Source organism: Bombina bombina, chromosome 5 (assembly GCF_027579735.1).
Source record: "Bombina bombina isolate aBomBom1 chromosome 5, aBomBom1.pri, whole genome shotgun sequence".
Lineage (NCBI taxonomy): Eukaryota > Metazoa > Chordata > Amphibia > Anura > Bombinatoridae > Bombina > Bombina bombina.
In genome coordinates this window covers 1,146,256,541-1,146,281,446 of record NC_069503.1, presented here as the reverse complement: position 1 = coordinate 1,146,281,446, position 24,906 = coordinate 1,146,256,541, and the positions used below count along the sequence as shown (strand labels likewise).

Sequence of the window (24,906 nt, the reverse complement as noted above, 5' to 3'; positions counted from 1 at the left end):
TCTAGATGCTAGGTGTATAACTGTAGATATTATAGAGATGCTAGGTGTATAACTGTAGATATTATCTAGATGCTAGGTGTGTAACTGTATATATTATCTAGATGCTAGGTGTATAACTGTAGATATTAGCTAGATACTAGGTGTATAACTGTAGATATTAGCTAGATGCTAGGTATATAACTGTAGATATTATCTAGATGCTAGGTGTATAACTGTAGATATTATCTAGATGCTAGGTGTATAACTGTAGATATTAGCTAGATGCTAGGTATATAACTGTAGATATTAGCTAGATACTAGGTGTATAACTGTAGATATTAGCTAGATACTAGGTGTATAACTGTAGATATTAGCTAGATACTAGGTGTATAACTGTAGATATTAGCTAGATACTAGGTGTATAACTGTAGATATTAGCTAGATGCTAGGTGTATAACTGTAGATATTAGCTAGATGCTAGGTGTATAACTAGATATTAGCTAGATACTAGGTATATAACTGTAGATATTAGCTAGATACTAGGTGTATAACTGTAGATATTATCTAGATGCTAGGTGTATAACTAGATATTAGCTAGATACTAGGTGTATAACTGTAGATATTAGCTAGATACTAGGTGTATAACTGTAGATATTAGCTAGATACTAGGTGTATAACTGTAGATATTAGCTAGATGCTAGGTGTATAACTGTAGATATTAGCTATATGCTAGGTGTATAACTGTATATATTATCTAGATGCTAGGTGTATAACTGTAGATATTAGCTAGATACTAGGTGTATAACTGTAGATATTAGCTAGATACTAGGTGTATAACTGTAGATATTAGCTAGATACTAGGTGTATAACTGTAGATATTAGCTAGATACTAGGTGTATAACTGTAGATATTAGCTAGATACTAGGTGTATAACTGTAGATATTAGCTAGATGCTAGGTGTATAACTAGATATTAGCTAGATGCTAGGTGTATAACTAGATATTAGCTAGATACTAGGTATATAACTGTAGATATTAGCTAGATACTAGGTGTATAACTGTAGATATTATCTAGATGCTAGGTGTATAACTAGATATTAGCTAGATACTAGGTGTATAACTGTAGATATTATCTAGATGCTAGGTGTATAACTAGATATTAGCTAGATGCTAGGTGTATAACTGTAGATATTATCTAGATGCTAGGTGTATAACTGTAGATATTAGCTAGATACTAGGTGTATAACTGTAGATATTATCTAGATGCTAGGTGTATAACTGTAGATATTAGCTAGATGCTAGGTGTATAACTGTAGATATTATCTAGATGCTAGGTGTATAACTGTAGATATTATCTAGATGCTAGGTGTATAACTGTAGATATTATCTAGATGCTAGGTGTATAACTGTAGATATTAGCTAGATACTAGGTGTATAACTGTAGATATTAGCTAGATGCTAGGTGTATAACTGTAGATATTATCTAGATGCTAGGTGTATAACTGTAGATATTATCTAGATGCTAGGTGTATAACTGTAGATATTAGCTAGATACTAGGTGTATAACTGTAGATATTAGCTAGATACTAGGTGTATAATGTAGATATTAGCTGGATGCTAGGTATATAACTGTAGATATTATCTAGATGCTAGGTGTATAACTGTATATATTATCTAGATGCTAGGTGTATAACTGTATATATTATCTAGATACTAGGTGTATAACTGTAGATATTATCTAGATGCTAGGTGTATAACTGTAGATATTATCTAGATGCTAGGTGTATAACTGTAGATATTAGCTAGATGCTAGGTGTATAACTGTAGATATTAGCTAGATGCTAGGTGTATAACTGTAGATATTATCTAGATGCTAGGTGTATAACTGTAGATATTAGCTAGATGCTAGGTGTATTACTGTAGATATTATCTAGATACTAGGTGTATAACTGTAGATATTAGCTAGATGCTAGGTGTATAACTGTAGATATTAGCTAGATGCTAGGTGTATAACTGTAGATATTAGCTAGATGCTAGGTATATAACTGTAGATATTATCTAGATGCTAGGTGTATAACTGTAGATATTATAGAGATGCTAGGTGTATAACTTTATATATTATCTAGATACTAGGTGTATAACTGTAGATATTAGCTAGATACTAGGTGTATAACTGTAGATATTAGCTAGATACTAGGTGTATAACTGTAGATATTAGCTAGATGCTAGGTGTATAACTGTAGATATTAGCTAGATACTAGGTGTATAACTGTAGATATTAGCTAGATGCTAGGTGTATAACTGTAGATATTAGCTAGATACTAGGTATATAACTGTAGATATTAGCTAGATGCTAGGTGTATAACTGTAGATATTAGCTAGATACTAGGTGTATAACTGTAGATATAAGCTAGATGCTAGGTATATAACTGTAGATATTAGCTAGATGCTAGGTGTATAACTGTAGATATTACCTAGATGCTAGGTGTATAACTGTAGATATTAGCTAGATACTAGGTGTATAACTGTAGATATTAGCTAGATACTAGGTGTATAATGTAGATATTAGCTAGATGCTAGGTGTATAACTGTAGATATTAGCTAGATGCTAGGTGTATAACTGTAGATATTAGCTAGATACTAGGTGTATAACTGTAGATATTAGCTAGATACTAGGTGTATAACTGTAGATATTAGCTAGATACTAGGTGTATAACTGTAGATATTAGCTAGATGCTAGGTGTATAACTGTAGATATTAGCTAGATGCTAGGTGTATAACTGTAGATATTAGCTAGATACTAGGTGTATAACTGTAGATATTAGCTAGATACTAGGTGTATAACTGTAGATATTAGCTAGATACTAGGTGTATAACTGTAGATATTAGCTAGATGCTAGCTGTATAACTGTAGATATTAGCTAGATACTAGGTGTATAACTGTATATATTAGCTAGATACTAGGTGTATAACTGTAGATATTAGCTAGATACTAGGTGTATAACTGTAGATATTAGCTAGATGCTAGGTATATAACTGTAGATATAAGCTAGATGCTAGGTATATAACTGTAGATATTAGCTAGATGCTAGGTGTATAACTGTAGATATTAGCTAGATGCTAGGTGTATAACTGTAGATATTAGCTAGATACTAGGTGTATAACTGTAGATATTAGCTAGATACTAGGTGTATAACTGTAGATATAAGCTAGATATATAACTGTAGATATAAGCTAGATGCTAGGTATATAACTGTAGATATTAGCTAGATGCTAGGTGTATAACTGTAGATATCTAGATGCTAGGTGTATAACTGTAGATATTATCTAGATGCTAGGTGTATAACTGTAGATATAAGCTAGATGCTAGGTGTATAACTGTAGATATTAGCTAGATGCTAGGTGTATAACTGTAGATATTATCTAGATGCTAGGTGTATAACTGTAGATATTAGCTAGATGCTAGGTGTATAACTGTAGATATAAGCTAGATGCTAGGTGTATAACTGTAGATATTATCTAGATGCTAGGTGTATAACTGTAGATATTATCTAGATGCTAGGTGTATAACTGTAGATATTAGCTAGATGCTAGGTGTATAACTGTAGATATTATTTAGATGCTAGGTGTATAACTGTAGATATTAGCTAGATACTAGGTGTATAACTGTAGATATTATCTAGATGCTAGGTGTATAACTGTAGATATTAGCTAGATGCTAGGTGTATAACTGTAGATATTAGCTAGATGCTAGGTGTATAACTGTAGATATTAGCTAGATGCTAGGTGTATAACTGTAGATATTAGCTAGATGCTAGGTGTATAACTGTAGATATTAGCTAGATACTAGGTGTATAACTGTAGATATTAGCTAGATACTAGGTGTATAACTGTAGATATTAGCTAGATGCTAGGTGTATAACTGTAGATATTAGCTAGATGCTAGGTGTATTACTGTAGATATTAGCTAGATGCTAGGTGTATAACTGTAGATATTAGCTAGATGCTAGGTGTATAACTGTAGATATTAGCTAGATGCTAGGTGTATAACTGTAGATATTAGCTAGATGCTAGGTGTATAACTGTATATATTAGCTAGATGCTAGGTGTATAACTGTAGATATTAGCTAGATGCTAGGTGTATAACTGTACATATTAGCTAGATACTAGGTGTATAACTGTACATATTAGCTAGATGCTAGGTGTATACCTGTAGATATTAGCTAGATGCTAGGTGTATAACTGTAGATATAAGCTAGATGCTAGGTATATAACTGTAGATATTAGCTAGATGCTAGGTGTATAACTGTAGATATTAGCTAGATGCTAGGTGTATATCTACAGTTAGACCTTATATTGTAATATAGGAGTCTCTCACATAAAGAACACTACTTAGTGACATAAACATCTCTCAAGATAAAATTTGCATTTATAAATGTATTTGAGTGGCCTCACCATACTTAAGAGACTTCTTACATCATCTCGCCTAAGCGGAGACCTTTAGACCATCTGACATCTGACCCTATATATTCTACACATCATGTAAACTTAGCTCTGTTACAAAGTGTTGTATTATATGCAGAAAGACACACCTTTTCCTAAAGCCCACTATCAATATCCCTAAAGCATGTAGTATGCAATATATGGGGCAGACTGAAATCTGAGATTTACTCACCAGCAGAGATCTGCACATCTGTCACAAATCTCTCAGGCCGTGGGAATTTCTTGGAACTTGCAGCAAGGTCAGTGATGGCATTCATGCATTTGTCCCACAGAGAGAGCAGAGGCTCAGGGTCTTCCAGTGATCGTACAGAGTCAGTGGGTACAGTCAAGATGATGTTTTCTGTGATCAGCTCAGACCATGGAGATAGGGAATGGCTGATCATATCCTTCCATGACGAGAGGGTTGTCTGACCTGATAATAAGAAAAAGTAATTGGTCTTACAAGCGACATTAGTGGTTATTGCTCCCAATAATGCAAGTTTGTGATCTGCAGAAGTATCATCAGTGGGGGGCAAGTTACAATCAGTATCATCAGTGGGGGGCAAGTTACAATCAGTATCATCAGTGAGGGGCAAGTTACAATGATTACTATATCTGTTACATCTGGAGCTCCTATCAGAGCATTTCAGTTGTCCTTAGAGTCCATTCAAACATTCTGCCTTGATTATAGTAATTCATTGGGATACATTATTTTACCTTGAATTGTTAAATATTAATCACTACAAACCAGTACAATCTGAGATTAGTCAATTCTTTTTTTTCATGTTTTCTAAATGTAAAATATTGTCAGTATTAAAATGTCCCTTCATGGCTCTGACAGATTGTCAGACATATATATGTGTCGGGTAGATATAACTAAGTGCCTCTATTTAGTAATGAAGTGGTTAAAGAGGCAGAAAGTAATAGACTGATCACATAATTGTATAACTTTCTGTTCCCATAACACATTTTTCTGTAATAACTTGTAAATGACATCATACCGATCAGTATAATAAAAGCTATAACTACTTACTGCAGTACTCACACCTGCCTGTCTGCCTATCACTTATGGATCTGTCTGTTTATCCATATCTTACTCCCGCTCTCTCTGTCATTATGTGTGTTTTATTTTCTTATATTTACTAAATTAAATTAATAGTATTAAATTACAATGTTAACATGTAAATCTATTCATTTTTAGTAATAGCTTCATCTTCTCTGCCCTTCAGTAATTAAATAGTTCACAGAAAGATCAATTAACTCATTGTCAGACCTTCTTGGTAAACCACAGAATGAATCTGGGGAGTTGTCTGCAGGTGCCAAGTAACGCCATCAGTAGCATGAACATGTTGTATGATCTGATATTTTTGTGGAAAGGGACTATAGACCACAAGAGGTATTATTAGTGCACCTCCTCATTATTATCTTAAACAAGACCTGACTCTTACAAACAGGCATCCTTATATATTATTTCTGAAAGGGACATTCTATATATTCTATAGATTTATAATTTGTACAGTATCTATAATAATTTTTATAATTAATATTTTTAATATTTTATATGTAATATTTCAACAAAGCGCCTTTAGATAACTACGATTTCTGGTGCGCTAAAACGACACTGTGTTAGGCCTACATTTTGTTATATATTTAATAATGAAAATTAATTTATTTCTATGTGTAGAAAATATGTGTAACGCGTTTCGGGTTTCTCAATGTAGGTGTAACGTATGTCGGGTTAGTGCACATAAAAACGTAGTTATATTAAGGCGCATTATTGAGGTATTACATATAAAATATAAAAAAATATTATAGACACTAACAATTATAAATAATCCATAGACTGTTGCTGTGACCATCATGTGCTGCTACTATTTAGTGAGCGCAAGTAGCGAGCCGTCACTAAACTGTAGAGTACTGAGTATGATTTGGTTACTAAAGTAAAGCTGTTGCATGAGAAAGAAACGTTAGTGCTATTTTGTTTGTGTAGCGGCTACATTTTATCGTAAAGCATGGGATCTAGACTTCAGGAGGTAAGTAGATTGGGTGTGTGAACCTTTTGGCTAATCACACAGGGGTGGGGCTGTTTTATTTGGCGAACGCTGAATCACTGAGAGCATCAACCATGGACAAACCACAGTTTCTGCAATTTTCCGGATTATGAGCTATAATGTTTTTGGCCATGCACACTCACTGATTAAACAATGGGCCATAACATTTAATTACATTGCTTCTGCTGGTTGGAGTATGACAACATAAGATTAGTGATGAATCAGGTTGCATATACTTACCATGAATAAAGGTCGGGGCTGGCTCTGCTCCATACACTGTAACTGGGATCATCCCCAATTCTTTCTTCTCTTTAACAATGATATAAAGAAGTCCTCCCCAGAAGCATGACACAGACATCTTCTCACAATCAACACACAATCTGCGGGTCACCACTGGTGCACGGCATAACTTGTCTGCGCTGCTCAGGTCATCAGTGTGACAACCAACTTGCACCTGTGTATAGAGAAGATCAGTCACATTTACAGTGTATTCTTCTCTTTAGTCCACTCACTCACACAGTCAGTTTTTTCTCTATGTCGTAGTCCTCTGCTGAATCCAGTGCTCCAAAAGGAATTAAACTCTTATTGCTTATTGTGATAAAAAAAATCACAAGAGTGGATTGGCTCCATTTTGACAGAAAGCCAAGGCATAATCTTAATTTGCTAACCTGATTAAACAATCAGGATCTCTATATTTTCTAGAAAAAGAGGGGCAGACACCTTATGTTACAAACTGCTATTTGTAACTGGCCCTTTAAATGAAAAATTGCCCTGCTTCCATGGATCGTGGAGAAGCCTATTTGCCAGCCTCCTTCCTCATGACTATGGCCCCTGGAAGATTGTGCCCCTGAGAACATATGAACTTTTATTGGGTGTGTATGGCCCTTTAAGAACCGTCTGGGGACATATTGTGACTTTGGTGAACAATGCCCCTTTAAGACTATGTCCCCAGACCTGTAAAATAGCTTTCCCTGGCTTTCTCCCACTTGGTTCAGTGAATGGGACTTGCTGAGCCAGGTGCCACATAGGCAGAGTGTTCCACAGAGGGGGAGCACTGTTACAGAGGCATTGGTTTTCATTGTGTGCCATTAAGAGTTAATTTTGTTAAGCTTCAAGAAGCTTTCTAAATGCAAGTTTGCTGGGATCAGCTCTAATTAAGTTTAGTGATAAAACATTCCCATTGTCTAATCAGACTGCTAGTGATAAGGTGGACTGCATTGTTTTATTGTGTGTAATGTTATCTGCTGACGTAATGTTGTGGCCTGTCAAAGGGCGTTGCCTCTCTATCTAAATGCATCAAATGCGTGATTGGGGATTTTATGCCTCCCCCTGAGAGTTTCTTTTTTGCATGTAACCTCAATAAAAACCAGGCTGTGTGTTCCAGCACATCAGACCTATTTTGACCCTCTAACTTGCAGCTTTGACTCATGTTTGTAGGGGACAGCTATATCACTACAGGGATTGCTATGTTTTTCATACTCCCTTAGCTACAGGGATTGCTACAGAAGGAAGAGGTTCACCTACTGGAGCCTGGTCGTAGGTCCAGGGCGCAGAGCAGACGGTGAGATACCAGCCCAGCAGCGGTGGTTAATAGAGTCTGCATTACTTATGGTGGCTACGCAGCAGTTATGGTGACTACGGTGCTGCTGCTCCTTTGGTGAGCGCTAGGAGCATCCTTTTCTATGGTCCAACCTCCAGCCAGCCTGGAGGCAACCGTAACATTTGGCGGCCGCGGTGGGATAGCGTCCTAGCGCAAGTAGCAGCACCCCAACAGCACTGGTATCGTAGGAGAGTTATTGAGGGCAACGCTAGCCACTGCGCAGCGTCCCTACCTACAGCAGCATGGAGCTGACAAGATACTGGTCAGAACCCTGTGAAGAGCACCTCAACCGGATCCGTCGCTATGAGGGCGCGGATTTCGTTCCAGAGGTAAAGAGGCGGCTAGTCCGATATGGTCCAGACCCTGTGCAGGAGGTAATCAGTCGCATCATCTGGGAATTGGATACGGAGAACAAAGCGACACGAGCCTTTGAGCGCCAACTGTGGAGTTTGAGGGTATGGACACCTAGTCTCCAGCGAGAAAGTGAGTTACAGGGAGAGGAGAGCAGCGACCTCCCTCCCCAGCAGCAGTATACCGTGCAGAGGGAAGAGACAACCGGTCTCCTTCCCCAACCAGAGATACCAGAGGCAGCAGGCCTCATAGACTGGTCCTGGGAGGACCCCCAGCAGGCAGGTGGAGATGGGACCGCAGTCTCTCTACCAGCCCTACAGGGATGCTGGGCAGGCGGCCCAGATCCCCAGCGACAGACCCAGCTACAGGGAGGGGAGAGCATCGACCTCCCTCCCCAGCCGGAGTGTGCCTTCCAGGGAGAGGAGACAACTGGTCTCTCTCCCCAGCCGCAGCATGTTCCACAGGAAGCGGAGAGCATCGACCTCCCTTCCCAACGGCCGCCAGAGTATCAGGAAGAGGAGGTAAGCCAATCTCCCCCTCCCCAGCTAACTCCTAACTTGGGCCCAGGGTTAACAGTGGAGATGTTAACCCCCACTGACCCCCACGTTCCCTTTGCCACCGGGCAGGACTATGCCCCAATTCCCCCAGCAGAAGAGCTGGCATCAGGACAGAGCGCTGCTGGCCTCTGCCCTACAGACCCCCTTGTTACAGAACTGGCCTGCAAACCCCTCACCCCAGCAGAAGCGCTGGCACCAGGGCAGAGTGCCGCTGGCGTCTGCCCCCCAAGTACCATCAGCTATTTGCCCAGCTGCGCCAGGAAGGCCGAGGATGCTACACTTTCATCCTACAACCTGGAACCTACAGGCCAGTACTACGTATTGTGGGGGGGCTACTTTGCTGCTAATGTTTATTTGTGGGTGGGTTGCGAGACTAACTTAGGCACTGACCGACAGAAGGTCAGGTGCCTGGTTAGTCTCCCTCCAAAAGGGGAGATATGTTACAAACTGCTATTTGTAACTGGCCCTTTAAATGAAAAATTGCCCTGCTTCCATGGATCATGGAGAAGCCTATTTGCCAGCCTCCTTCCTCATGACTATGGCCCCTGGAAGATTGTGCCCCTGAGAACATATTAACTTTTATTGGGTGTGTATGGCCCTTTAAGAACCATCTGGGGACATATTGTGACTTTGGTGAACAATGCCCCTTTAAGACTATGTCCCCAAACCTGTAAAATAGCTTGTCCCTGGCTTTCTCCCACTTGGTTCAGTGAATGGGACTTGCTGAGCCAGGTGCCACACAGGCAGAGTGTTCCACAGAGGGGGAGCACTGTTACAGAGGCATTGGTTTTCATTGTGTGCCATTAAGAGTTAATTTTGTTGAGCTTCAAGAAGCTTTCTAAATGCAAGTTTGCTGGGATCAGCTCTAATTAAGTTTAGTGATAAAACATTCCCATTGTCTAATCAGACTGCTAGTGATAAGGTGGACTGCATTGTTTTATTGTGTGTAATGTTATCTGCTGAAGTAATGTTGTGGCCTGTCAAAGGGCGTTGCCTCTCTATCTAAATGCATCAAATGCGTGATTGGGGATTTTATGCCTCCCCCTGAGAGTTTCTTTTTTGCATGTAACCTCAATAAAAACCAGGCTGTGTGTTCCAGCACATCAGACCTATTTTGACCCTCTAACGTGCAGCTTTGACTCATGTTTGTAGGGGACAGCTATATCACTACAGGGATTGCTATGTTTTTCATACTCCCTTAGCTACAGGGAATGCTACAGAAGGAAGAGGTTCACCTACTGGAGCCTGGTCGTAGGTCCAGGGCGCAGAGCAGACGGCGAGATACCAGCCCGGCAGCGGTGGTTAATAGAGTCTGCATTACTTATGGTGGCTACGCAGCAGTTATGGTGACTACAGTGCTGCTGCTCCTTTGGTGAGCGCTAGGAGCATCCTTTTCTACGGTCCAACCTCCAGCCAGCCTGGAGGCAACCATAACACCTTAGAAGCACAATAAGCTGCAAGGTCTAAGATGAAAATGACCTGTTGCTGGTAGATGTAAGTGGGTGGTGATGGAGAATTGGATCATGTAAAGAAGGTTTACCAATGGAAGGTATGGGTGGGGTATCATATAGTTGTTGTTTTCCAGCTCTGCTGAACCTGTTGGCACTCTACAAATACCTGATGATAATAATAATAATAATTTTGTTTGTTTTTTGGGTTTGGGATAGGGGTCTACCAGCAAGAAAAAAGCAATGGGGGGGGGGTCAGTCATTTACATTTGGAGAGTATAATTCTGCTTAACATAGTTGAGGGTTTTCAGGACCTGTGTGTTTAGGTTATTTGCTCTTTGGTGAGTGTAGTGATTAGGGTTAACATGGAGGGGGTTCAGGACAACACTATTTGTTATTTGTGGTATGGAGAAGATGTTATTCAGGGTAATTAGGGTGGTAGGTTGTGTGCAACTTCAAATTAGCAATTATTTTTTGAAGATAACAATGATGCTCCTTTATCAAGAGGTGTTGTCTGTTTCCAAATAACTAATCTCCAAAGTTATCTTATTTCACCATCTTTTTCATTTATTTTTATTCAGTTACCCTGTTTGATTCTATAAACAAAACCTGAGGATAAAATTATAAAGCAGATGTTTTGTTCTGTCAGTTACCTCAAGGCCTTTCCCCATAACTGTGGCTGGGAACAGAAGAGTCGCTGTTCTTCTGGGTGGAAGATAAAGTCCTGTGCTTCTCCAGGCATCATGACCTGTGGGAGGGGGTCAGTATATTATAGACAGATGCTGCTAATCAGGGAATACGTGAGTCTGACTCATTTGCGGTTACTTGGCTGTAACTTTTCTCAATCTATAAATCTACTCTACAATCTCTGCAATAGGACTGATACTAAAGTGCCCCCACCGAAATACAGTTTAACCTAGTTTCTTGATATTAACGGCTATATGGTTATCAAAACACCGCTCAAGTTAAATCAATAGCGTTCTTATTCTTGCGCTCATATAACAAGCTGAAAGTAAACATTTAGCGCTTAATAGCGCAGCCTTGCTAAATCCCTCTCCTCATAGACTTCTATGGGACGCTTTACAAAACACTGTTCTGGATTTCACTCGAGTGGTAACCTGAAGGTGTACTAAAGTGTACACACATACATTCACACATAAAAATATACACACATAAACATACACACGCACACCTATGCACACACACATATATATAGTATATATATATATATATACACACATACATACAAATATAAACCAGCACCTATATACATTCACACATACAATATATACACACATAAACACTGCTGCTAAGGATCCGTGCATCAGGAAAGCCAGCTCCGCACCTCCGCTCCGTGCCGCCTTCGTTCCGGATGAAGATAGAAGATGATGGAGCCGCCTGGAAGAAGACCTTTTCCGCCGGACTTCAGTAACGGTGAGTACCTATTTGGGGCTAAGTTTTAGGATTTTTAAAAAAAAATTATTTTTAAGATTAGGGATTTTATTGGGCTGTAAACCAGCTGAATGCCCTTTTCCGCATAAAAATTTGCCTTTAGGGGCAATGGGTAGTTTTTTTTTTTTTTTTGTGTTAGGTTTTTTTTGGGGGGGGGGTTTGATAGGTTTTTACTTTTTAGGGGGGACTAAGTATTTTTTTAAACGTAAAAGAGCTGTTTAACTTAGGGCAATATCCTACAAGGGCTATAGGTAGTTTAGATTAGGGGGTGTTTTTATTTTGGGGGGCTAAATTTTTGATAATTTTGTTTATTATTTTATGTAATGTTAGACTTTTTTATTTTTTGTAATGTTAGATAAATTTTTTGTAATTTAATGTTAGGATTTTTTATTTTCAGTGTAATTTAGTAGTAATTGGGCTTAATTTAGGGGGTGTTAGGCTAGGGGACTTAGTAATTAGATATTTGCGTTGTAGGGGGATGGGGGTTTAGGAGTTAATAGGTTAATTAGGTTTATTGCGATGTGGGGGTTGGCGGTTTAGGGATTAATAGGTTAATTAGGTTTATTGCGATGTGGGGGTTTGTCGGTTTAGGGGTTAATAGTATAATTAGTCAGCGTTTTAGGGTTTGACAGTTTTGGGGTTAATATTGTAATTTATTTAGTTGGGGTTGTGGGAGTTTGCTGTTGTAAGAGTTAGGTAGTTTCTGTTATGGTAGTTTAGGGGTTAGCTTTTTTTGTCTATACTTAGTACTGGCGGTTATTTTTTTTTTCTTAATACTTTGTGATAGAGGTTATTTTTTTTAATACTTCGTGCGGGCGGTTAGTTTTTTTTTTTATTTCTTGCAGGCAGTTACGTGATTTTTTTTTTAAGGCTTGGTTTGCCTACGCTGCATCCAGGTGGATTCTGAAAATGGCAGGGTGGTGAAAGAATTCATACATACAAATATACACATAATAACATATACACACCTATATACATGCTGTCATGAACCAAGCCTCCAGACTAAAAAGAAAAAGAAAAGTTCTGGGAGGCATTCTGCTAAGAAGGGCTCTGTGGTTGCTATTTCTGTTTGCTTACATGTTGAGCCACAGCCAGTTCTAGCAGTAGCATGGATCTTAAAAGATCTGATAAATAACTATTTGCCTTACTTGTTATTACACCTGTGCAACACACAGGTGTTCTCAATTCTGGAATTAATCAGAACCAACCCTGTGCAAAACCTCCCTATTTAAGGATGGCTTTTAGTCTGCATTTTTGTCTTCACATTGGATCTGTTTTGTCAAGTCAGAACCTGTTTCCTGTACTTCTTTGGAGAAAGATTTCCTTTGCACCTGTTTACAAGGTATTACCAGGAGAAAGACTTTACCTTTAAACCTGTTACCTGTTTACAAGTTGTTTTCTGCCTTGTGCAAATCTTACATTTCAGTTATTACCAGGAGAAAGACTTTCCTTTTTGAATCTGCATCTCTGCTTACTTTGTTTGTTTATTTTCACTCCTGCTGTATGTGGTCTTAACATACCTGAGTAGCATTTTTAAATATTCTGCAAGTATTTGCTTAAACAAAGTATTTTGTTGTTTAAATAAATTTATTTTCATTTTCAATCAGTATGGCTTCTACTAATCTTCCTTTAAAGCAACTGTTCCAGACAATGAGGCTCTCACATGATATCCTGAGACAGAACATGACAGAATGTGAAGACCTTAAAAGAGAGCCCTCTGGGATTATTGCTGTATTGGAATCAGTGTTAAAGTTTATTAAGGACATACTCATTAACTTTATGGAGCTGGTGGAAATGTTATCTCTCCCAACCGAAACCTTGTCTAAAGTTACCTCCCAAACAAGGAAAGGTTTTAAAGAACCCTTAACAGAAGAGGAGAAGACTCGGCGAAGACAGCTTAACCTCTGTTTCTATTGTGGGGGAACTGGTCACCGCATCACAGGGTGTCCAGTAAGACCCCCTAGAGGATCAAGTCGAGATATAGCCAAGTTTAAAATGGACTCTGATGTTAAGGGAACAAATTATTCTTCCACTAGCAAACTTAATGATACCCCTGGAGATGACCCAGCTATGGATAATACATCTATTCTACAAACAACCATTTCTAACACACTTCAAGAAATGGTACCTGATTTGAAACAGATGGTCATTGGCAGTACAACTTCAACTACATCCACTACCCATGTCACTGCCTCTGTTTCTGCATCTACCACATTGGGGAACTCTGCAAAAACACCTCCTGGAAATCCTGCACATTACCTTGTTTCTGCCCTGGTTGGAGATCCATGACACATGCACACATACAAATATATACATACACACATATAAATATACATGCACATACATACATAGTATATATGTATAGAATACACTGTATATATATACATATATAAACACACATATATATACACACATACGAATATACATACAAACGCATAAATACATAAATATACACACAAAGATATATACACACACATACAAATATATATGCACATATATACATACACACAACTAACACCGTGCACTACTAATGTCCTACACAACTAACACAATTCACTACTAATGTCCTACACAGCTAACACCGTGCGCTACTAATGTCCTACACAGCTAACACCGTGCGCTACTAATGTCCTACACAGCTAACACCGTGCGCTACTAATGTCCTACACAGCTAACACCGTGCGCTACTAATGTCCTACACAGCTAACAGTGTGCACTACTAATGTCCTACACAGCTAATACTGTGCACTAATAATCTCCTACACAGCTAACAGTGTGCACTACTAATGTCCTACACAGCTAACACCGAGCACTACTAATCTACACAACTAACACCGTACGCTACTAATCTCCTACACAGCTAACAGTGTGCATTACTAATGTCCTACACAGCTAACACCGTGCGCTACTAATGTCCTACACAGCTAACACCGTGCGCTACTAATGTCCTACACAGCTAACACCGTGCGCTACTAATGTCCTACACAACTAACACTGTGCACTACTAATGTCCTACACAGCTAACACCGTGCACTAATAATGTCCTACTTAGCTAACGTGTACTACTAATGTCCTACACAGCTAACACCATGCACTACTAATGTCCTACACAGCTAACACCGTGCAGTACTAATCTCCTACGCAACTAACACCGTGCAGTACTAATCTCCTACACAACTAACACTGTGCACTACTAATGTCCTACACAGCTAACAATGTGCACTGCTAATGTCCTACACAGCTAACACCGTGCGCTACTAATGTCCTACACAGCTAACACCGTGCGCTACTAATGTCCTACACAGCTAACACCGTGCGCTACTAATGTCCTACACAGCTAACACTGTGCACTACTAATCTACTACACAACTAACACTGTGCACTAATAATGTCCTACACAACTAACACTGTGCACTACTAATGTCCTACACAACTAACACTGTGCACTACTAATGTCTTACACAGCTAACACTGTGCACTACTAATGTCCTACACAGCTAACACTGTGCTCTACTAATGTCCTACACAGCTAACACTGTGCTCTACTAATGTCCTACACAGCTAACACTGTGCTCTACTAATGTCCTACACAGCTAACACTGTGCACTACTAATGTGCTACACAGCTAACACAGTGCACTACTAACATTGTGCACTACTAATGTCCTACACAACTAACACTGTGCACTACTAATGTCCTACACAACTAACACTCTGCACTACTAATGTCCTACATAGCTGTGTAGGACATTAGTAGTGCACTGTGATAGCTGTGTAGGACATTAGTAGTGCACAGTGTTAGCTGTGTAGGACATTAGAAGTGCACAGTGTTAGTTGTGTAGAACATTAGAAGTGCACGGTGTTAGCTAACACCCTGCACTACTAATGTCCTACACAGCTAACACCCTGCACTACTAATGTCCTACACAGCTAACACCGTGCACTACTAATGTCCTACACAGCTAACACCCTGCACTACTAATGTCCTACACAGCTAACACCCTGCACTACAAATGTCCTACACAGCTAACACCGTGCACTTCTAATGTCCTACACAGCTAATACTGTGCACTACTAATGTCCTACACAGCTAATACTGTGCACTACTAATGTCCTACACAGCTAACACAGTGCACTACAAATGTCCTACACAGCTAACACCGTGCACTTCTAATGTCCTACACAGCTAATACTGTGCACTACTAATGTCCTACACAGCTAACACAGTGCACTACTAATGTCCTACACAGCTAACACCGTGCACTACTAATGTCCTACAAAGCTAACACTGTGCACTACTAATGTCCTACACAGCTAACACTGTGCACTACTAATGTCCTACACAGCTCACACAGTGCACTACTAATGTCTTACACAGCTAATACTGTGCACTACTAATGTCCTTCACAGCTAACACAGTGCACTACTAATGTCCTACACAGCTAACACAGTGCACTACTAATGTCCTACACAGCTAACACCGTGCACTACTAATGTCCTACAAAGCTAACACTGTGCACTACTAATGTCCTACACAGCTAACACTGTGCACTACTAATGTCCTACACAGCTCACACAGTGCACTACTAATGTCTTACACAGCTAATACTGTGCACTACTAATGTCCTTCACAGCTAACACAGTGCACTACTAATGTCCTACACAACTAACATTGTGCACTACTAATGTCCTACACAACTAACATTGTGCACTACTAATGTCCTACACAACTAACACTGTGCACTACTAATGTCCTACACAACTAACACTGTGCACTACTAATGTCCTACACAACTAACACTGTGCACTACTAATGTCCTACACAGCTAACACTGTGCACTACTAATGTCCTACACAGCTCACACAGTGCACTACTAATGTCTTACACAGCTAATACTGTGCACTACTAATGTCCTTCACAGCTAACACAGTGCACTACTAATGTCCTACACAACTAACATTGTGCACTACTAATGTCCTACACAACTAACATTGTGCACTACTAATGTCCTACACAACTAACACTGTGCACTACTAATGTCCTACACAACTAACACTGTGCACTACAAATGTCCTACACAGCTAACACAGTGCACTACTAATGTCCTACACAGCTAACACCGTGCACTACTAATGTCCTACACAACTAACACTGTGCACTACTAATGTCCTACAGAACTAACACTGTGCACTACTAATGTCCTACAGAACTAACACTGTGCACTACTAATGTCCTACACAACTAACACTGTGCACTACTAATGTCCTACACAACTAACACTGTGCACTACTAATGTCCTACACAGCTAACACTGTGCGCTACTAACGTCCTACACAGCTAACACCGTGCGCTACTAACGTCCTACACAGCTAACACCGTGCGCTACTAACGTCCTACACAGCTAACACCGTGCGCTACTAATCTCCTACTCATCATCGGTCAATAGATCTACCACTATTATCAACACTGACTTGTCTGCTTTTTGTTAACTGTTATACAAAGTAGCACAAACTTCCAGTATCTGGTCTCTATCCCACTCATTCTATAAAGATAGAAGCATGAGCCTGAATAATCAATAGTCAGTTTCTTCTCCATCATCAATCTTCTTGTTTTCTCAGCACCCCATAACCTCCTATCACTCCATGTTTCCTGTCATTCTTCTCACCTTTCTTATTACCAGCCACACGTGCTTTGTGATATCTGTTAATTCAAGCTTTTAGAATACACAAAATGTTTGACACCTACTTTTTTACCAATAATTCCTTTCCCATATCTGACTTTAAATTACTCTGCCTCTTCCTCTTAGTTTTTAATCTAGGATAGCCCATCACACTTTATACTAATAAGCTGTAGAAATCCTACACCTTTTTTCTGTATCTTGCTGAGTTTGGCTATGGCCATCATTGCTGCAACAAATTCAGGTCCACAAACCTACACTCCTCAAACAACACACTCTCTCTACTCTCTTATTTTGTTCCTACCTTTTCACCTCAATATATCATTGTTAACCAAAGTTGTAGATTTCTATTTAATCTGACTGGTCCACGACCCAGATCTTTTAAGCATTCGACTATCACTTTCTCCTGACGATAACTTTTATTGTACCAGGTTTTAAAGTATGTTTTAAAAAGTACACTATATATTTAAAAGTACAAAAAAAAATACAATACCTGGGTTTGTACCATCAATTTGCACGGTTACTGAAGAATAATTTTCATCGAGTTCTTGAGAATCCACGCTCAAACAACTGACCTCATAAGCCAAACACACCATCAATGCTTCTTTGGATCCACTTTCCACGGGACACTGTTTGCTGATATTTGGCATCTCACAATTCTGCATCCTATGAATCAACTTTTGCTGTATAGCAGAAATCAGAGGGCCACCTGGAAGCCTCATGAATCTTGAGACATCCTGTCTAAATCTGGGAAGCCAGTAGCTCAGTGGGGGTTTAAAATCTGCTCCACTTTTTAAGTCAATAAGCAACTGACTAAGAGCTTTACGGAAAATATAACATTTTGAGGCTTCATCAGGATTTAAGGCCTTATAATTGTCTTGTTTAACAGTGCTTGTCAGAATACTGATTCCTAATTTATTCAGGATCTTGTTGCCTGGGTAATCAGAAAGCACCTCACGACTTGAATTCTGATAGGACCAATACCATGCATGACCTGCAATAAAGAGACCACCTCCTTCTGCTACAAACTTCTGGATGGCTTCTGCCTCATGGTTACTATATGAGTCACAGCAGTACACACTGATATCAGCAACCAGATTTGTCACCTTGCTGGGGACATTTTCTTGCTGCAATAGTTTGTAGAGATTTTGAACACTCTTGTTAACACCAATCTGTCCCTTCCTCCCCTTGTCCAACCATGATATGGCATTCAGAATAAATTGCTGGAGTTGTGGTGATGACAGTTGACTTTCATGTGTTCCTACAACTACTCGACCTTTACCATAATATGCACCAGCCAGAAAACATTGATTCGTACCACTCAGACCAATAGGAAATGTCAAAGCCCCATGCAGAAGTAGTTCTGAGGGTAAAGCTTCTCCACTAATGTTCAGATGAGACACACCTTGCAGAAGATGCTTCAGATCAGAGGAGAAGTCAGTTCTGTGGGATATAGGAAAGCCATTAATGGGACATTAAATGATAGATTTCTTGCACCACCCTCATATGGAACCTAGGTTACACTGCAGATAGCTGAAGAATTGCTGCACATATGCAAATAGCTCAGTACTGGAATGTAGTGAAAGATAGATTTCAACATGGCGGCACACATGACTGGAAAGAGGCCTTAATAACCTCAATACTGTGCTTATAAATGTATTTAGGGCTAGATTAAGAGTGGAGCAGAAATTAGTGCTTTTGCTAGAGTGCCACTGGCACTAAAAGTAAACTTAAACTATCGCGCGCAAACTCGAATTGCCATAAGACCTCTACTCTAATATACCCTAAACTGCCACATAGCCCACCGCAAAAGACCCCACTACACTATTAACCCCTAAACTGCCACCCCCTCACATCACAAAGTAATCCAATACACTATCAACCCCTAAACTGCCAGCCCCCAACATCGCAAAGTAACCAACTACACCAGGGGTCAACAACTTTGGACCAGATGTTTTGGAAATACATTTTCCATGGTGCTCAGACAGCCTAAAGAGTGTCTCATCATGGGAAAGGCAGTTCCAAAACATCTGGGGGCCCAGGGCTGCTGACCCCAGCACCTTTTGTAGGGCATTGCCCTAAAGTGAGCCAGCTCTTTTTCTTAGAAATAAACTGCCAAATTCTAAAATTAAACCCCCCCCCCCAAAAAAAAACACTTTCTTAAAAAAACCTACTTTAAAAAGTGCCCTAAAAAGCTTTCACTCTATTGGCTGATTTGTATTTAAACATGCAAATTAGCCTATGGGAATGTGAGGGTAGCCCTACTGTATATAAAAGGGTACCACGCATTCAAAAATAAGTGAGCGGCTGGTGACCGCATGAAGAGGACCTCTGTGTTGAAGATCTGAAGATGGATGAAAATAAGAAGAAGGACCACCACCGGGATGAAGATGGAGCTCCGCCATCATCTTTGGCGAGTGCCATATTGGGGTTTAGTATTCGTTTTTTGTTTGTTTTTTTTTGGGGTGGGTTTTTTTTTATTTTAAAAATTAGGGATGTTTTCCCCTCTAGGCAGCAAAACAGTTAAATGCCCTTTTAAGGGCACTTTTTTGAGTAGGTTTTTTTAAAATAGTTTTTTTTGGCGGAGGGTTAATGTTAGAAGTTGGTAGTTTTGTTTTAAGAAAAAGAGCTGGTTAACATTAGGGTAATACCCTACAAAAGGCCCTTTTAAGGGCTATTTGCAGTTTAGTGATCAAATAGTTTCTTTTATTTTGGGGTGTTTTTTTGGAGGTTTTACAATAGGCATAACTTTTTTTTTTTTTTTTTTTTTTTTTTTTTTAGGGGTTTATAGTGTAGTGGGGACTTTGCGATGTGGGGTGCTGCCGTTTTAGTGGTTGAAAGTGTTGTTTAGTGCAACTTTTTCCTCTGGACAAACGTTTGAGTGGTAAAAGCGATTGCTCGATCACATTTACTTTTTAATACAAGCGCATATTACCACTCAACGCTACTCATAGAAAATTTGAGGAGAGTAAATGACCGCAATTTTGCGAAAACTAATTTACAGTAGTTTTAACAACACGCCACTTATAATATGGATTTGAGCGTAAAGAACAATGCGATCTCACGATCAGGTTTATGCTCCTCAAGCTAATGATAGCGCTCCACTCGTAATCTAGACCTTAGTGTTTAGAGCCCCTTTAACCTAGTAAGTGGGGTACTATTAACATTATAATATTAACCAAAATTTGTATCTACTTTATTTCTGGAAAAATGTGAAAATGCACAGAAGATTTCCGGAGTTACACTATCTCATGTAAAGGAGATTTTTAGGAACCAGGGGAACCAACCATCATAGCTGTACAGTATATGGATAACATAGGTTTTATGCTCGATCAGATCGACACACGTACATTTAGCCATAGACATATGCATTCAGCGTTTGTATAAATGGATGCAAAATATTGCTGTGAGTTGCAGCATTCGTCATCTTTTTGAAGCTGGACTTATTTGTTTAATAGCACAAATCCAGATCTTTGTACGTTGCACAACTACACCAATAAATACGGCCCTGAAAAGATCCAAATGCCACTACCCACTGCCATATTCCTCATCCATTTATACAAATGAATGCCAGATGCACATTATGTTTCTTGAAAGTGAGCAGACAAATCCTGTAATTACTTAAACCACAGGATGTTATGGTTTGGGAATGGCAAACCCAGAGTGATCTGACAGACCAAATAAGGCCCAGCTCTCTTTAAACCAAAAAGAAGTCTTCTTCTTCAATGTGATTAAAATGATATAAAACTGTCTGGCTCATGGTTGTAATAAAGTACTAAGCGGTAGCCTATACTTAGTAAAAAATAATTCCTATATGTATGATTAACACAATCTGGTTTTTATGTTTACATTGATTTGACATATTTTTTAGTAAAGAGAGTCTGTTTGTATACCTTTAAAGAAATATGAAACTGTGCTGCTTTAGTAAAAAAAATTAAAAAAAATGGAAGTAAGCTTATAACAAAACAGATTGTGTTAATAATACATATTGCTATAAGGCACCACTTAGTGCTTTTTTATTACAACAATGAACCAGACAGTTTTATACCCCTTTAAAAGGGACATTAAACACTTTATGATGCTAATATAAATTGATAAATCATATATATATAAAAAAAATGGAAAAAAAGAGACTAAGCGCCAAGGACTAGTACCTCTAGCTTCCAACAAAAGGCCTCCTAGCTGGCCAAAGGAGAAGTCAGAATGATTAGATGTGTACAAAGCGCCTATATAGGCTGAGGTGACTGTAGATGTGGAGATAAATTGGGAGGGATAGAGAAACTAGCAAATTCGTGGTCTTATGGTGATCTATGTGAAGGAAAGCTGACTGATCTAGATTGGTGGTTTTCTCTTAAAAAGTATTTTTAATACAGTCACATAATAATAATAATTCGACGATCAGATATATGTGAGCAGTTATAAAATTGTATATAATCACAGTAGAATTAAATCACAATCAATAGTAGCAGTTATAAAATTGTATATTATCACAGTAGAATAAAATCACAATCAATAATAGCAATATAAAATCATGGATCCATGATATTGATAGGGGGTAAGACAATGGCTTGACAATGAGATGTGGCTTGCGTGATATATAGGTGATCTAAAATCAACTCTTATGTCAGGGTTGTTGGGTGATTAATCAGACATAAATATGTAAATGCAACAATCAGTGTACAGGCTTGCACTTGATAACAAACGGTAATGTTAGCAGGCTAATATATCCAGATATGATTGTAGTTAGTTTCTGGGGATATTGGATGCCTGATATCCCATATATACAGGGAGTGCAGAATTATTAGGCAAGTTGTATTTTTGAGGATTAATTTTATTATTGAACAACCATGTTCTCAATGAACCCAAAAAACTCATTAATATCAAAGCTGAATAGTTTTGGAAGTAGTTTTTAGTTTGTTTTTAGTTATAGCTATTTTAGGGGGATATCTGTGTGTGCAGGTGACTATTACTGTGCATAATTATTAGGCAACTTAACAAAAAACAAATATATACCCATTTCAATTATTTATTTTTACCAGTGAAACCAATATAACATCTCAACATTCACAAATATACATTTCTGACATTCAAAAACAAAACAAAAACAAATCAGTGACCAATATAGCCACCTTTCTTTGCAAGGACACTCAAAAGCCTGCCATCCATGGATTCTGTCAGTGTTTTGATCTGTTCACCATCAACATTGCGTGCAGCAGCAGCAACCACAGCCTCCCAGACACTGTTCAGAGAGGTGTACTGTTTTCCCTCCTTGTAAATCTCACATCTGATGATGGACCACAGGTACTCAATGGGGTTCAGATCAGGTGAACAAGGAGGCCATGTCATTAGATTTTCTTCTTTTATACCCTTTCTTGCCAGCCACGCTGTGGAGTACTTGGACGCGTGTGATGGAGCATTGTCCTGCATGAAAATCATGTTTTTCTTGAAGGATGCAGACTTCTTCCTGTACCACTGCTTGAAGAAGGTGTCTTCCAGAAACTGGCAGTAGGACTGGGAGTTGAGCTTGACTCCATCCTCAACCCGAAAAGGCCCCACAAGCTCATCTTTGATGATACCCGCCCAAACCAGTACTCCACCTCCACCTTGCTGGCGTCTGAGTCGGACTGGAGCTCTCTGCCCTTTACCAATCCAGTCACGGGCCCATCCATCTGGCCCATCAAGACTCACTCTCATTTCATCAGTCCATAAAACCTTAGAAAAATCAGTCTTGAGATATTTCTTGGCCCAGTCTTGACGTTTCAGCTTGTGTGTCTTGTTCAGTGGTGGTCGTCTTTCAGCCTTTCTTACCTTGGCCATGTCTCTGAGTATTGCACACCTTGTGCTTTTGGGCACTCCAGTGATGTTGCAGCTCTGAAATATGGCCAAACTGGTGGCAAGTGGCATCTTGGCAGCTGCATGCTTGACTTTTCTCAGTTAATGGGCAGTTAATTTGCGCCTTGGTTTTTCCACACGCTTCTTGCGACCCTGTTGACTATTTTGAATGAAACGCTTGATTGTTCGATGATCACGCTTCAGAAGCTTTGCAATTTTAAGAGTGCTGCATCCCTCTGCAAGATATCTCACTATTTTTTACTTTTCTGAGCCTGTCAAGTCCTTCTTTTGACCCATTTTGCCAAAGGAAAGGAAGTTGCCTAATAATTATGCACACCTGATATAGGGTGTTGATGTCATTAGACCACACCCCTTCTCATTACAGAGATGCACATCACCTAATATGCTTAATTGGTAGTAGGCTTTCGAGCCTATACAGCTTGGAGTAAGGCAACATGCATAAAGAGGATGATGTGGTCAAAATACTCATTTGCCTAATAATTCTGCACTCCCTGTATAAGATCCAAGGGGACCCCAGGGTGGGGAAAAGGAAGTATAAAAAATAACCAGTGCAGCTGAAATGGGTGAGTGAAACACAAGTGAATAACAATGTGATCAAATGGTTGTTGGAGTCAGTGGATGTCAAAATTCAAAATTGAAAAGCAAGGAAAAAGTCTTAAAAATTTGAAAAAAGTGCGGCCAAACAGTGTATGTGTGGCGAAAGAAACAAAAACAAGTCAGTGTTGTAACGCCGATATAAAAATAAGTCAGTGTTGAAACTCCAATGTAAATTAATCCAATATAAATGTATCAAATCAGTTGTAACTCCAATAGAAAAAATTAAAGATAAAAATTAAAAGTTAAAAATGGGGTAAAAATATGTGAACGGTGAACAAACTTGTGGCTTGATAGAAATGATCCTCAGGTTTAGGTCCCAATGGTCCTCAGAATAGGTCCTAGTTTATTTTCATATCGTTCGATATCCTCCTGGATGTACCTGTAGATTTAAGATTTACCCTATTACCACTAAAGGGAAAGCTATGGAAACGTTCAAGATCATAGTCTGTAACGAGATAAGAAAGATCAACCAAAAAAGACTGAAGAATTTGAAAAGAATCTGTCAAAGACACTGATGGAGACTATTAAAAGATTGGAGACCAACAACCAGTTAACCATCAGACCAGCCGATAAGGTAGGGGGTTCGTAATCCTAAACAGAGAGGATTATATTAAAGAAAATGAACGTCTACTAAGCAATCCAATGACATATCAGAAACTTCGCAATAATCCTGTGGGAGAATTCCAGAAAGAACTAAAGGATCTCCTAGAGAAGGCCAAAACACTGGGAATATTAAATGAAAAAGAGTTCAGATGGATCTGAAACATCCAATTACCCCAGTACTGTATCATTTACCAAAGATACATAAATCTCTCGATAACCCTCCCAGTAGACCAATTATTTCCGGGATTGGATCACTT

At 39.1% G+C, this 24,906-nt stretch overlaps 1 protein-coding gene across 1 annotated transcript in view; it reads right to left on the bottom strand.

The window, feature by feature from the left end:
* Nucleotides 1-24,906, bottom strand: part of LOC128659651 (TRPM8 channel-associated factor homolog) — a 78,582-nt gene that overhangs the window by 31,185 nt on the left and 22,491 nt on the right. The window contains exons 2-5 of the mRNA XM_053713223.1: nucleotides 18,090-19,039; nucleotides 11,121-11,215; nucleotides 6,752-6,965; nucleotides 4,654-4,893 (exon numbers count right to left, since the gene is read on the bottom strand). Of these exons, the coding sequence (XP_053569198.1) occupies nucleotides 4,654-4,893; nucleotides 6,752-6,965; nucleotides 11,121-11,215; nucleotides 18,090-19,039 (1,499 nt within the window). The remainder of the gene's footprint in view (nucleotides 1-4,653; nucleotides 4,894-6,751; nucleotides 6,966-11,120; nucleotides 11,216-18,089; nucleotides 19,040-24,906) is intronic.